The sequence below is a fragment of the Ptychodera flava genome, chromosome 10, assembly GCF_041260155.1.
Source record: "Ptychodera flava strain L36383 chromosome 10, AS_Pfla_20210202, whole genome shotgun sequence".
Lineage (NCBI taxonomy): Eukaryota > Metazoa > Hemichordata > Enteropneusta > Ptychoderidae > Ptychodera > Ptychodera flava.
Genome location: NC_091937.1, coordinates 23,578,389 through 23,593,442, shown reverse-complemented (window position 1 = coordinate 23,593,442; position 15,054 = coordinate 23,578,389). Strand labels below are relative to the sequence as shown.

The window sequence follows — 15,054 nt, the reverse complement described above, 5'->3', positions numbered from 1 at the left end:
CTGTATACAAATCCAGACACCATGTTTCCTTGACTCAGTGGATAGATGATGAATGTAGAGTTTGACAGTCATTGAAAAATAATCGACTGTCTCACAGTTGTGAGTGGAAACAATCTGATTAAAAAACACAATCTAATTAAAATCAGATGCAGAGATCGCGACATTTCAATCGATGACCTTTGCTTGTTCTGGCTGTTCTTGTTGGCGGAGAAGCGACACGACTGTCAGCTGACCAGAATAGTAAAAAACAGAAAAGTGAAAAATTCGCCATAAATTGGAGTTAAACATAACGCTTTCGAAAACTCACATTTATGAAAACTATCTTGTCACTTGATTTAGTTTCAAGTTGCATATTAAAAAATACAAGGCAGATTAGTTGAAAACAATATTTTAGAGAGGTGGCATATTTTCCATAAATGGAAAGTATTAAATGATCTGAAAATAACAGTTTTTTCATTTCATTTTCAAACAGTAATTTTATCTACCCATCAGCTATGTTGAAATAGTAAATTTTGTCAGTTTTTTTAATAAAACAGTAATCTGATACAAGTCACCCGTATTTCAGTTCCATGGCATTTTTGGAGTTGTTTATAAGCCATCGTAATAAAATAGAAAAATGCATACAGTAAGAAGCGTTCTGCAACGACATTGCAACTATTACAATGTCTCCGTGGATTGACGTGAACGCGTTGGTTACCGTGATTTTCATGTGTCCACAAGCTTGAAATACTGTCTGACCAGAATTCATTTTTCGCTAGTTTTATTATTCAGTCAATACGATTTTGAGCTTGGGTAAGCATGCATACGATGCGATTCAGCATCATTTATCATGTACTTTTATAAATTGAATATTCCATTTCGAACAAAAATGTGAAAAAATAGACTTTGGCATTGCTGATGCTTCAAATGTCAGTCCCGAATAGACCATGTTCCGAACCGCGCGAGACATTCCGAGATATCGCGAGAATATGTGGTTCGCAGTGGACGTGTTCTCGCAACACAGGACAAACTGCGTAAAACAGGACAAGTCGCTAATTACGTTAAACACTGCATAAAATATATGAAGTTGCAATCTTTGCTCAGTTCTGCACTTTTTCTAGTTCCATACAAAGTTTGACTTGTATTACTAAGCTGGAAACCTGTTTCTTCGGGCATGTATTAAAGTCTCGCGAGATCTCGCAATCAGCGGAACATCGTCTATTAATACGGATTATTTGGGATCTATGTCATTCGATTGTTTCCAGCTAATGTATTTAATGTGATTTATTCTTTCTTTTATTATGAATAACACAGATACTCGGAAGCCTTTGGAGGCATCTGTTTTCAATAATAGTTTTACCCGTTCTTTTCAATAATGCACAAAGGGGCATTCATTTCACTGAGAATGCCATCAACATAGTTTACACTATGAATGGATTTGCTTTGTAATGTTATTTGTCTATTAAAATCCATCATGTCAAAAACTTTGTTTCGCTTACTTCGTTGGGAATTATCGTTTTTGTACATACAGCTGCACTTTTTTGTAGATACAGCTTCAAATACCCTTTACAATACAACGGAAAAAAGCATTAATTAATCCGATCAGCGAGATTTAGAGTTGTCAAGTCACAGGAAGTCTCAGCAAAACTAAAGGAACTTCATAAATGATTGACGTATTAAACGAGATCGCATAAATGTACACGTAAACAGCAATTATCACGGTAATACTGAACTAGTTTTGTCATTGTTGTGGTCAAAAGTTGAAGCAAGGTACCGTTTTACATCAAGAGAGACTTAAATGAGGCAGGTCCAACGGTAAAGCGAAATATTAATTGCCTGATCACCTGAAGTTTAAAGAAACTGTAACGACAAATGAAGGTTACGATTTTATCTATGGAAATATTTCAAATAAGAGCTAGGGGATACATGCTGCATTACTTACTAACTTAAGTGCAATTTAAATCGCTTGATTGCAATATAAAAGTAATGTAATCTGGTATTTGGGAATGTATTTATACATCTAAATTATGAATATGTGAAAAGGTCATGATTGCACTGTGGAATACATGGCAAGGTGAACTTGTTTCTGCCATAAATTATCAAATTTCATTGAAAATATTTGTCGAACGGCCCCCCGAAGGAGTTGTTTTCGCCTTCTTCACTGGGAAGAGACTTCAGCCTTTAACAATTCCAAGTGGTATAAAGTATGTATATATATATATATATATATATATATATATATATATATATATATATATATATATATATATATATATATATATATATATAACTATAACTTAATCGTCTTTGAGGTAGTTTCACTTATTAGTTAATATTTATTTATTATTTATTTATTCATTTATTTATATTTATTTATTCTGGGAGCAAAGGGATTTCGCTCGATTGCATCTCCCGCGAAGAAAAAGAATAAATGGACACGAAACGTACCGAAACAGGAAATACAAAACACATAAACATACACAGCGACTAAAATTGAAAGGAAAACAAGAAATGTACAATTATAATGGTGTCTGTTTATTTCTCGAGAATCCTTTTATTTAATGAGTAAAACGGCCCATCAGCAAGGAGATATGCAAATAAGTTACACGGTGCTTTCTTACAGAAATCAAATCAAGTTGAAACTTTTGATCCATCGAATGCCATATTACCAATCAGACATACGAATTCGGTCACGTGAACTTGGCAATCATTGTCTTGCCTAGTCCTGACGCCAAATTAAGTAGGCCATCAGAGGATAGAGAGGTTTCACAGCGCTGGCGACGGACAACCGCAGTTATCAGAGTTTCAAATATATTTATAAGGTAAATACAAAGACATCGACGAGATTGAAACAGCTAACTGCGTCACTGAGATTATCGATCGACGGACCACTTTTCCCTGATCATTTGCATTAGGTCTGCACAGCCCTGTTTGCATTAGGTCTGCACAGGGACCCGTTCGGTAAATTGGAATTGCTAAAGATTGAGGGATCCGAAATTTCGTTGGACATGCTTTCTATGCTTTAATTCATCGCATCATCTTTTATTATGTGAAAATAGATACGGTATCGATCTCAACAGATCGATGTCTGCGCACTCGAGAAAAAGTTCTCAACGGGGGCAATTGTTATCTCTCCTAGTCTACGTCACACAGTTTGCCGTACGGGCCATCATGATGTTGAGCACTTGGCAACTGAAAAAAAAGAGCACGAATCGCCACAACTGTTGGTCGGATGGTCAATGTTGCTGTCCAATGCAAATCTTTCACAAACTTACTCTGCCACAGTTCCAGCCGATCGATCTATATAGAGACCGAAGGATGAAGATTATCCCATTTGTAATGCTCTTCCACAAATAAGGAAATCCCTCGAGCAGAACGTCAGGTATCACACTAATCGATATAAGTGTTGATTAATACCACAGGACACGTCACTTTTTTCACCTGTATTTTTATTTGTGATAGAAATTATTGCACAATTCTCTCAATTCAGTAGAAACTATATATTGCACTTGGCCATTTACCTCTTGATAAATATGTTTTTGTATAGGTGAATATAAACTTATTCACGGAGACATGTGCATACCGTTTGACATGACATAAGAAAATATTGTTGTGCCAATTTTGCGGGAAAATTAACTTGCGCATATGTTGAATAGATATCTGTGGTAAAAAGAATAAGCGTATATAGGAGTTTAATATCTACGCATCTGGAACACATTCTCATCGTTGCTGTAACAAACGAATACAAACATGTTTGAAGCAAAAATATCACCAAGAATAAGACGACTCTAACTTTTAAATAACACAGCAAATAAACAGTATTTTGAAATGTAAGCATAATTTCTTTTCATGGACAGTTCAAAATTAAGAATTAGAAAAAAAATGTAAAGTTCCATCGCTCTATTGTATTATAACAAGATCACCGAATGGGAAAAATTTACAAATGTATTCTTCGGCATATATTGTTTTGTAATCATCAAAATGGAGGGTAAAAATTTTAATATAAAAATCATCATATGTAAATTTTGATGATTGTATGAAAAATCTCCATGGTTTCTGATGATACCAGATCTAATCCCTGAGTAGCCATAACAGTCTAAGCAGACATCCATATACTTTGATTACACCCGAGACAAGCGAATTCATGTGATTTTAAGTGATTCAATGATTCCTGGGATTTCTATAGAGATATGCAATTTTTTCTTTCTAGTGAGTGTAGTAGTCATTGCAATGCAGTCCAGTAATACCTGCCTGTTGATCAATTAGCTCATAACAGATGGTCAGGTAGTCCTTGGAAGTTCGGTTAAGTAGTCTCTGCAAATCATGTAAAATTTAAGACATGAGTGCTCAATTTACCGATCTGTTTCCTGCCATCAGATGCAGTTCGATTATGTTTCACCGTATAATCTGCAAAACTGACCAACATAATGCTCCTGATACCCTGTCTTTCGGAACAATGTTTGCACACAGCCACGCGAGATCTTGTGAAGTCGCGTGCAGCGCGGAAAAGAGTGATGCAGTACAATGGACAAATAAACTCAACCATCAACTCTGGACCCACACAGAATGAAGGTTCTGACCTCAAAACAGAGAGTTTTTTCAGTCCCGTTATATGATATGGTTAATAAGGTCAAATGATTGTTAGGCTGGTTCATTTTGTAGCAAATCTGTCCTCAAAACAGCTCCCATTGCCATTAATAGTCGAGTTCGGCAGAACAAAGTGCGCCAACCATGTTCCCTTTGGTAAGAATAACATATCTACGTTTGTGGTGATTGCAATTCGTTCTTGCGCAAATTTTCGAAAGTGTGGCCAACAGGACTATTTCACCAGAGAGGGCGTTGTTTATGACGTTCGTGAGATAGAGAGAGGTGTCATCATCTCTCGACACGCTGCTAAAATTCCTGGTATCGAAGCATTCTCCTTCGACTACTTGAAAGTGTGGTCGGAAGGGCTTGCTGCTCTTGTAAGACTTGGTAAGGGGATTTCCATGTCTGTTCGTCCTAGTAACCAGTATGTCTTTATGGGTTTCTTCCCCTGTTAAAGTAACACAGTTGAAAACAGGTAAAATTTGTTCACCACAACTTATGTTTTGCAATCACCCCATTTGTCAATAAAACTAAAAAATCCTTATTTGGAAAAAAATACTTGAAGATATTGTAAAATTACAATATCGCTTATATTCAAAAGGGCATAGGTGTTGAGTCAGTGGTATATATTTGAACTTTTTCACGAGGAAACTATTATGATAAAATATGATGAACCAGTATCAATTAAATTTTAGATATGAACTGTGCGATCTTTGGAGGTCAAAATGTCGGTATGCAATTCATATTCGAGATTCAAGATGTGTTTTCCTACTATTTTGTCGGCCTTTGCACAGAAAGAATACTGTTTTCCAGGACTTGAATTCTACATGTTTAGTTGATCACTAATACAAATATTTATCAGCAAAAGAAGCAAAAACTTAAAAGAATTTTTTCAATTAGGTGTTGTAAGGTTATTTCCATGCTTTGACCATCCCTCCTAAAAGCTAATATTTTATCTCTTAACATGAGTGAAACAAATGTCACAAACAAACCTTAGCTGATATTTCTCCTCTTTCTTCCAGGATGAAATTTCCCTCTTTAAGAAGAATTCTGGCGGTGGTGCTGCTCAGGTGGATCCTTAAAGCTTGACGAGTAAAGACAAGAGAAATACCAGCGTTAGGTTTTTGTTTGTTTCTGTGACAATTTCCACGATCGATGGGTTTGTGGGGTCCAGTGTCTATGGTATAGGGTGTAGGGCTCTACGATCTATTAGGGTTTATGTTTCTAGGGTCTAGTGTCTATGGTATATGGTCTATGGGTCTTTGGTATTGTGTCTATGGTAAAGAGTCAATGGTTTTTGGGTTATCGTTTCATCTATCATTTGAAGCTTACTTTTCTACACGGTAATTTCCTATACTGGGCATGTATAAATGCCACTGCGTAAAGTATTCATAGGAGTAAGGAAGGAACATCCGAAGACCATGCTAGCCATTGACATTTGCAGCATCTCGCTGGACAAAATGTCGAGTTCGTTAATATTGTTGAACTCTATCGATGTCTGGAAAACACTCGAATGACAAACAAAATTATTTGAGTTTTGGGCATGGACATTTGCACAATATTGATTATCATGCGTAAATTCACACTAACTATAAACCGAATTTACTTATAATAACCAAGTACATGCATGATCATTACTCAACGGTCTGAATTTACCTTTCAACCCTCGAATGACAAACCAACTTCAAACACCCTTCAGTACTTTATTTTTCCAACGACCTATTTTAGAATTTATCATATATGGGAAAGTTCAAATCATAATTGTGTCGTCAGATTTTCGTATTTCCATAGTATCTTTTGGGTAGCTTGAGGATGTTTGAGGTCATTGTCAAGAGAAATCAGAGTTTCGTTTGCCATTCTCGTGTTACAGGTATCCAGTCCCATATAGACAGAAAGCAACAAGCAATGATGAAACTATACCCACAATGCAAACAAGATTGTTGATAATCTGATACGGGAATAATAATACAGTGACTGTCGCTCTCCACCGAAGCTACGTTACGCTTTACAATATTAATAAAGGCATCGTACAGAGCACGTTGTCGATTCGTGCAAGTATAACTGTTGAATAATTTTCTCGATATTTCATGGTGACAACAGTGATTCCACTAAGTAATAGGATATTGGTTTGCGTGACAATCGTATCGTATTAGAGTATACATACAATACTTGGCATTTACTAGGCCAAGATTAATCATCCAATATATTCTGTACTGAAAGCAAATCACATGACCGGACGCATAGTAATGAGTGAAATCCTACCCAGCCCCGTTGATTCCATTCTAGATGCCGTGTTGACGGTGTCTCCAAACAGACAGTATCTTGGCATTTTCAGTCCAACCACTCCACCAACAACGGGACCTGTAATGTGATGGCAAACATGATATACATTAAAAATATTTGTATCTTTCCATTGTATCATCCTTGAAATATTTGTCAGCTTAACACATGCTGTGCGACAATTAAACACTTTTATCTTTCCTCGATACTGTATTATCATATGTAATTTTTGGCGGAGCTGTCCCATAAACATTTCTGACCAGTTTTAACCTTCCAGCTACAGAATTTGCTCGTTACCTTCACATGTATTTAATTCAGTTCCATTCGTCTGTGGAAAATAAAAATATTATCTAAATCACCAAATCGTAACATTTGAAAATTATCGTTGTAAATTAAATGTGTATGGTTTATTACTAGCAAATCTACCACACTTTGATATTATTTGGTAGAATAATGCATTTAAACGTTTCCAGTTCCTTAATGACGACCAAGAACCTTATGACCTCGATTTCGTTTGGCAGTGAGATGTTCTAATGTTTTACTTAATTTCCTCATTTTGTGGTTTCGACGGGAATTTCCATGACGAGAAAATGATGTCAATCTTTCGTCTATAGGTTTGTAAAACACCGCGACTGTTACAACGTTTAATGATAAGATATATTGTTTTAAGACAAAATTGAACTGAAGGTATATATAAATGTGGAAGAACTTAATAAACTAAAGATTGCCTATTGAAAACGCGAAGCAAATGTGCAAACTAAAGTAACCGACGATAGCAAGACTGTTGTTGACAAGCACAAGTCGTACAGCGAATAAAGACAAGGGACATTATTAAAACGAAAACTGGCATTACCCAATATGGGCCATGAGCGTAATGCCCCGTGTAACACAACTCAAAGCGAGCGATGAATGGGAATACGTAACTTGGTGTATACAATAATGGATGAACTTAAACCTTACACCTACTGGAATCTATATATATTACATGCATACTTTAATTTTGTTGTGTTATTCAACATTTGACTCTATGTTATTGTATGGTGACATTTGTATGTATGATGACATGCATGTCAGCCTATGTTCTGTCTGCCTGTCTGTGTGTCCGTCTGTGTTTGTCTGTGTGTCTGTCTGTTCCTCTCTCTCTCTTTTAAATCATAGCGGAAAAAATTGTCAGGTTCAAAATGGGAATAGTGCAGGTAGTGTCGATCCGTTCATATGATATTCAAAACATTTCGTTTTGTACTGCATTTTGGAAAAGCGCATTACCAGGATCATTTGAACGGTACTGTTAACATCAATAGAACACAAAATTCAAGAAATGACAACGACATACCAGAGTGGGCACCAATACGAAGTTGAAGTTGTACGTTTGGTAAATGCCGTATCTCAAAGGTCAGAAGACTGCTGAGTAGTTTCAAAGCCATATTCGCAATTTGGGCTGCGTGCCGGCTTCCGTTTCGTACAGGAAGTCCCGATGCACACATATACGCGTCCCCTATTGTTTCCACCTGCAACAAATAATTAGAAAGTGACTTACTTTTGCTTAAAATTTCTTCAACGAATCTTTCAACCATACTCTTTCAAAATTAAGAATAAAAAGCAAGGGTCAACATGAAAATTTTGGTACGAGAGAAACGAATTTCCCAAGATAGATTTAAGCTTAACGGTGTTTGATATTTAAAATCTCCGCTATTCCTATGTAAACATCATGGAGAAAAACTAAAATTTTTCATTTTCGAAAAAGACGGTGAAAATTTTTCTTGCTAAAAGATCTTTAAAATGAGCCTCACAAGTGATGGGTCAGAAGAGAATTGTACAAGTTTGAGCGTACGAATATCTGTCCCCGGGGCGCATTCGAACTTAATATGTGGCTATATACCAGGACATTAAAACAACTTAAAGTGTCATCGATTACGTAAGACGACTACCATCGTCCTTCCGACGAGGAGGTATGATAACAAAATTTCAATCTTTCTGGGGTTTTTTTTGTAAGGATGGAAACAACGGCACGTTTGACAAGCGGAATTTGGTGTTAACACGACCTCCGGATGATTAAAGATCTGTGAAACATGCTTGCATTTCTACGCCAGTAAACTTTACAACATAGTACATGCAGCTTCCATTGTAGTGTGCAATAGTGACAATCCAAGCCCTGCACCTGCAGTATTGCACACGTCAAATATAGTTGCTTGTGTTTCCCTTACCTTATAAACGTCGTGATGTTCGATGATGTCATCAAACGTGGTATACAAATCATTCAAAAGATCCACTACCTGAGCATAAAAATAGACGTAAAAATATGAAGAATATCCTGTGTGTTTCCTTTACAAATGAGTAAAACGGATACCACAGGTATTTGTAGAAAATTTGCATACACAGAAACTGAAGACCAGAAGGAAACTGCTCCGTACATTTTATACTTGCTACTCGAAAAGTTTGAAGAAATGCTCCGACTTACTTGCATAGGTGAACTCTCTGAGGCGATTTTGGTAAAACCAACTATATCACTAAAATAAACCGTAACTTCTTCAAAAGTTTCAGCCCTGACAGTGTTCCCAGTCTTCAAGTCATCAGCAACGGACCTATATAGACAGATGTTTATGGAATATCGATTATTGCTATTGGAATAGTATACATAACGTTCGATCATAATGTGTTGAATATCGATATTTCTCTTCGATTTTCGAGACAAGCACAGGATTGATGCAATATTTTAAGTTATTTTTAGACCTGCTCAGTAATTAGTGTCGCGATTCAACAGCTACAGAGCTCTAAGAGTGGAAAATGGGTGCTGAAGATGTCATGTTATAACAGCATATGGATAAAGGCACACACTGGAATACACACAGTTCTAAGTTTCTGCGCGTGGTTTTGCTAGTATACCATGGTCGGTTTGAACTACATCTTTTACTCACTCCTTCCTGGATGATATCGCATTGCGCTCGCCGCAATCTTGATTTCTTCATTAACCTCGTATATACGTAAGATGTCAGTTGTTATTTCGATCTCGGCCAGTCATTTGCAACTAGCATTTGGTGACCACTTCATCACAGGAAACTGATCCTCAGTGTGTGCGCGTGCGTCATTTTTGATCAATCAAAGAATACTTCAAGTATCAAAAAAGATTAGCTTTCAAAACAACCATCTTATTATCCTTCCATCGAACCTGACCCAAATCGCTAAACATTCGAAGTTGAAAACCTACTTCCCCGCCAATCCGTTTTAAACAGTCACATAACAAGAAGCGGTCAATAACACGGATAACGACCAAAGTGACACTGATATCCACCGTTACCTTGGCAACATCCTGTACAGAAGTTCGTCGGTTTTCTTTTTCTCTTCGTTAAGCTGAGCTGTTCTCTCTTCAACGATCTCTTCAAGATGGTCAGCATACTTCTCCATCATAGTGATCATGTTATCAACAATGTTGACTGTTCTGTGATTTTTTTTGGGGGGAGGGGAATATTAGGTGTCAATTTAATGCCGCCAAAACTCAGTATGTCGTTGCTATGATACATATCAAACGAAGCGGATATGGTGTGTTGTAATAGACATAAAATACTTTCCCTTTGGGTAAAGTAGCTCTATCGGAATACTTTGCTATCTTTAAGTTCAGAGGAAGATGAGCTCCTTGTATCAGTGTCTCAAAGTATAACAAGTAAGATTATAAGGGTATGCAGTTTATTGCCCTCTTGTGTTGGTGTATTGGATATTATGCAGGATATTTCCCTTTTCAATACAGACATAAGAAAATGACTTTTAAACCTGCAAAAACTCTGTTAGCTTTAAGACTTCCCTTGTAAAGAAGTTGGCAAAGCCAATTCATGACAAAACCAAGAGTGCACACAATATTATTCCAAATTCACTCACTTTCCGCCGTTTGTTCGGTTGAGATCTCGCCTGATATGTTCAAACGTAGGCCTTTCGTGAGGAACCTCTGCCCAACACTTTTTCATGAGATCCAGGAGTGCTGGCTTGCATGTATTCCGTGGTACGAGGGGACGGAAGGGAGGATCTATCCCCTCCTTTACTAGATCGATTATTTCTGCGAATTGAAATGAAACAGTTAGATACTAGTATTAATTCTCAAATAATTATTGCGAGTACCGCGTAAGGTAGAATGCGCCTCGGTGACAGATATTACAATTCTTTCTTATCTTTAACTTGTTGTTGTTCATTTGAAAGGTCTTGGTGTAAGAAAACAGTTCATCTTCTTAGTTTTTCGAAAATCTAAAATTTATTTTTCTCCATAGAATTAACACTGGGATAGCGTCCATGTTGGGATAACTTTGATAATGTGTTTCTCTTGTACCAAAATCTCCACGGTGACCCTCCGATTTTTCATTCTGGCTTATGAAAGAGCATGGTTGAAAGATTCCTTGAGGAAAATTTGGGCAAAAGTTCGTAAGTCTTTCACTTTCTAGGCGCATACTACCCTCAGTAAATGGATGAGATAATGTAATCTTTGAATGTCTTACTTAGAAAGGTGAAAACCAATGACAACCCTACTATCCCAGAATGACGGAAGAACATCACGTACTTCAGAAGAATATTTGGCATAAGCAATGCCGTGCAAGTCACACACTTGTTGCTGCGAGGCAGCACCTTTAACATATTACATACCACACTTCATAAAGACATTAAAATCGGCTGTGATAGCAGGATAGAACTTTGTTGAACATTTTTTAAGTTGTTCAGTGAATGAGCGCCAACAAAAGTTTTTATTTCGCAGAAAGGTACAAATCATGATAACATGAGAAAGAATTCCTTAGCGATCATAGAACGTCACAGACCTCAGAATGTGTGTTTGTCACGAGTCAAAATTAACCTCACGATGATTTCTCTTTAAAGGGATAAAAAATGGGTAACACTTGAAAAGCTTATACTGTCTTTCCCTACTGTCAAAGCGTTCGGGTGAAATGTTCACGTGATAGGCACTTGATCGGCAAACCCAGACCTATTCCAGACCGGGATATAACCCTATATATACTTAAGTACCCTTTATCCTTAATCATGTCGATCACTTCATGTCAACTGTACCTTACTTAGCATAAAAACCGAACAGATAGGATGTGAAATACAGATTTCGTCTAACTGAAATGGGATACGAATAAAACATCTCCTGGGTATAGTACATTTGGAAGGACAGCAGGAAGATGATTTTTTCATCTTCTCATAATTCTTCTTCCTGCACAAGTATCAAGTATCGTTTGAGATGAATCTGTGTCCGAAGGGGAAACTTTAGCATGGCCGTAGTCGAGGACAGCTTCCCAACTGTCGCGGGAGAGTATATGCATCGCTCATAGCTAGGCACCAATCAGGATGCAACTGCGGAGTGGCGTATCAAACGACTTGACATAGCCTGTAGGCTTTTTCATTACCATGTTGCCATGGCAAGTATAACCACTCAAGTCGTGTTAGTTTACATGGTAAAGTTGAAAAGAAATTATCAATTGCTTCGGTTCACTGCTGACATTTTGAAAGACCAGAATCACAGTTTAATCTTCTCTATAAATGCCATTTGGTATAATCACTACTGGCAGTAAATAAAACTTTCGGCAATTTTCAGCCCTATTCGTGTTATTGCATTACGTCAGTATCTTTTTTTCTACACCCTTCAAATGTCGAGAAAATGCTGAGCATTCCGTCTCCCAGAAGCATATACTTTGGCCCATCATATTCATTATAGTAATCCGTAACCTTTCTATCTCCGTGTTCATTCATTCTTTTTATGCTGCATTTTACTGGTCAAGTAGCTGTAATATTTGTTCCATCGTTTGTGGTAAGTATGTCATCAGCAATCATTGCTTGTTCTTCATTTAAAGCATGTTAAAACACCCACTCTCTAGCTTCTTGATTTAGCGTGTTTCGTAAATTGCTGTTGTTGACTTTGGAAATGTAGTGGGGACTAGATTGTATTATAACACGCCACATGCTCATTCCGTGTGGCGATTCGCCAGAATACGTCACGTGACGAGAAAATAGATACGTCTAGTCCCCACCGGATTGATAAAAGTGACATCAGAGGGCATTTTTTGAAAAGCTATTTCCCTAGGGAAGTAGTTTTGACCAAATTTGGAAAAGTGCCCGGTCGTCTGCAGCTTTGCAACAATGGCGGGTGACTAGAACGTAATGTGCGTCCGGGATAGGTGAGTCGTCCACACTTCTCTAAAACAGATTTCCAACATTTTCCAACATTCCAACAGCGTAGGAACTTGAACATCGACGGAAAAGATTAAAAAAGTGCAACTAAGGATGTCGCTAGGTATGTTTAGAATATTTTTTGAAAGAAAGTGGTACTACGTACAACTGAAACCACTGTGGAAACATCGCCCAGTGAACTTGTCACAGTTGATTGTTGCAGTGCAAAATATCAAAACACATTAAAAACTATATAACAATACAAAATGAGCATGTGGTGTGTTATAAAACACCTATAGCCTGGTCTTTATTCGGGCTATAGCGCTCGTCTATTACCCCTCGTGGCCGTGTGTTACCAGAAACACATCGCTATACCCCTCGGCCTACGGCCTCGGGGAATAGCGATGTGTTTCTGGTAACACATGGCCCCTCGGGGTAATAGACGGGCGCTATAGCCCTCATGACCAGGCAATAGGTGTTTACTATTCAACGATATCTCGATTGCAGTCTCCAAACATGGAGGCTGAGTTGACAAGCTAAACACTGTATTCCGATGTCATTTGGGCGGATGAATAAGAAAATGTGGTTAACATTCAAAACAAAACGATGAAAAAATCAGTTACAGCTACTCCCTCTTTAGACAAGATGACGAATAATGTCACGATTTTCTCCACGATAAAGACTGGCTATCTTATGTCAAGAATTGACTATGGATGATATTTTCATGATGTTGGGTACCAAATGAAGTGTGTTGTTCCAAATGAAGTGAGCATATCTAGTCCGCGGTGCTCGGATACCCTAACGTTTCTCGCTCCAGGGTCTGTTGGTTAAATCATCACCTCTCCTCTTCAATGACTGTGACAAGAACAATTGTTATCGTCTATTACCAGGGTGGCAATATGACATCCGTTCATATGAATGTCGCCAATTACATCCCACACTTCTTTTGATACAGGAATAAAAAATTGGCTCAAAGTCATCAGTGCACTAACCGACTTTTCCATGCGATCACATTATTTCAAACAATCTCTTTGTAAGGAGAGCACATCGCGATGGAATCCCGTTATTTTAGAGCTTCAAGCACAGACAGACTGTCTATGCTTCAATTAATGTGTGTTCATAGAGCTTCAAGCACAGACAGACTGACTATGCTTCAATTAATGTGTGTTCAGGATAAGTTTATAAGCGAAGTATAAGGATAGATAGGTAGGTAGGTACGTACGTACATACATACATACATACATACATAACATACATACATACATACATACATACATACATACATACATACATACATGGATAGATAGATGGATAGATAGATAGATATCGGCTCGACTAATGATCGAATCGATCGACTGTTTGATTGATTGATCGATTAATCGAATAATCATTCAATCAATCGATCGATCATCGATCAATCGATTAACTTACTCGATGAACGGTATGTGAATATTTGATACTTTGTAAAAATAAACTGTACCTTTAGGTTCAATGAAGGACTGTGAAGAGTATGGTCCACCTCGCGTGAAGATTTCAGAAAGAATTATACCGTAGGAGTAAACGTCGCCTTTCTGAGTTCCATAATATCCTACTTCTGGATATCTCAACCGCTCCGGTGCTGTCCATAATAACCCTTCAGACATTTCAAAAATACGAACGTTAGACAATTAAAACCAAAAAATTGAATCACAATGCTTTAGAAGAAAACAAATTGTTTAAAGGTATACATACAATGCAGGATTCTGGGGCTGCGGACAGTGTGAATTTGCGCATTCACGAGAACATCTTCTTTACGTAAATTGCGAGAACATCTTCTTTAAGTAAAGTTCAATTTTTGATGTGGGTGATCTGTCGCTAGCTAATCTTCATCTCGCATGTCTTTATCTTTAAAAGAAAATTAAATTCCTAAAGGCAGTTTACTTTCTGCTCGATTTAATCAGAAAGACTACTCCTCCAGCAGAGCAGATAGCAATTAAAACTCAAATTCAGATCGAGGCTACCCACGCAACTGTATCAGTTTGCTTCAGAGTGATTGCACACTCTGGGGGAGTGACAGGTATACAACGA

At 37.5% G+C, this 15,054-nt stretch overlaps 1 protein-coding gene across 2 annotated transcripts in view; it reads right to left on the bottom strand.

Moving 5' to 3' along the window:
• Positions 1-3,417: 3,417 nt before the first annotated feature.
• The window catches only part of LOC139142280 (atrial natriuretic peptide receptor 1-like), a 63,896-nt gene continuing 52,259 nt past the window's right edge, over positions 3,418-15,054 (bottom strand). The window contains exons 12-20 of one of the 2 annotated variants that reach the window (XM_070712163.1): positions 14,468-14,620; positions 10,717-10,891; positions 10,142-10,282; positions 9,305-9,428; positions 9,051-9,119; positions 8,180-8,354; positions 6,829-6,927; positions 5,559-5,650; positions 3,418-5,014 (exon numbers count right to left, since the gene is read on the bottom strand). In XM_070712163.1, coding sequence (XP_070568264.1) covers positions 4,907-5,014; positions 5,559-5,650; positions 6,829-6,927; positions 8,180-8,354; positions 9,051-9,119; positions 9,305-9,428; positions 10,142-10,282; positions 10,717-10,891; positions 14,468-14,620 — 1,136 coding nt within the window. In that variant the 3' untranslated portion in view covers positions 3,418-4,906. The remainder of the gene's footprint in view (positions 5,015-5,558; positions 5,651-6,828; positions 6,928-8,179; positions 8,355-9,050; positions 9,120-9,304; positions 9,429-10,141; positions 10,283-10,716; positions 10,892-14,467; positions 14,621-15,054) is intronic. The other variant, XM_070712164.1, reaches the window with a different exon arrangement.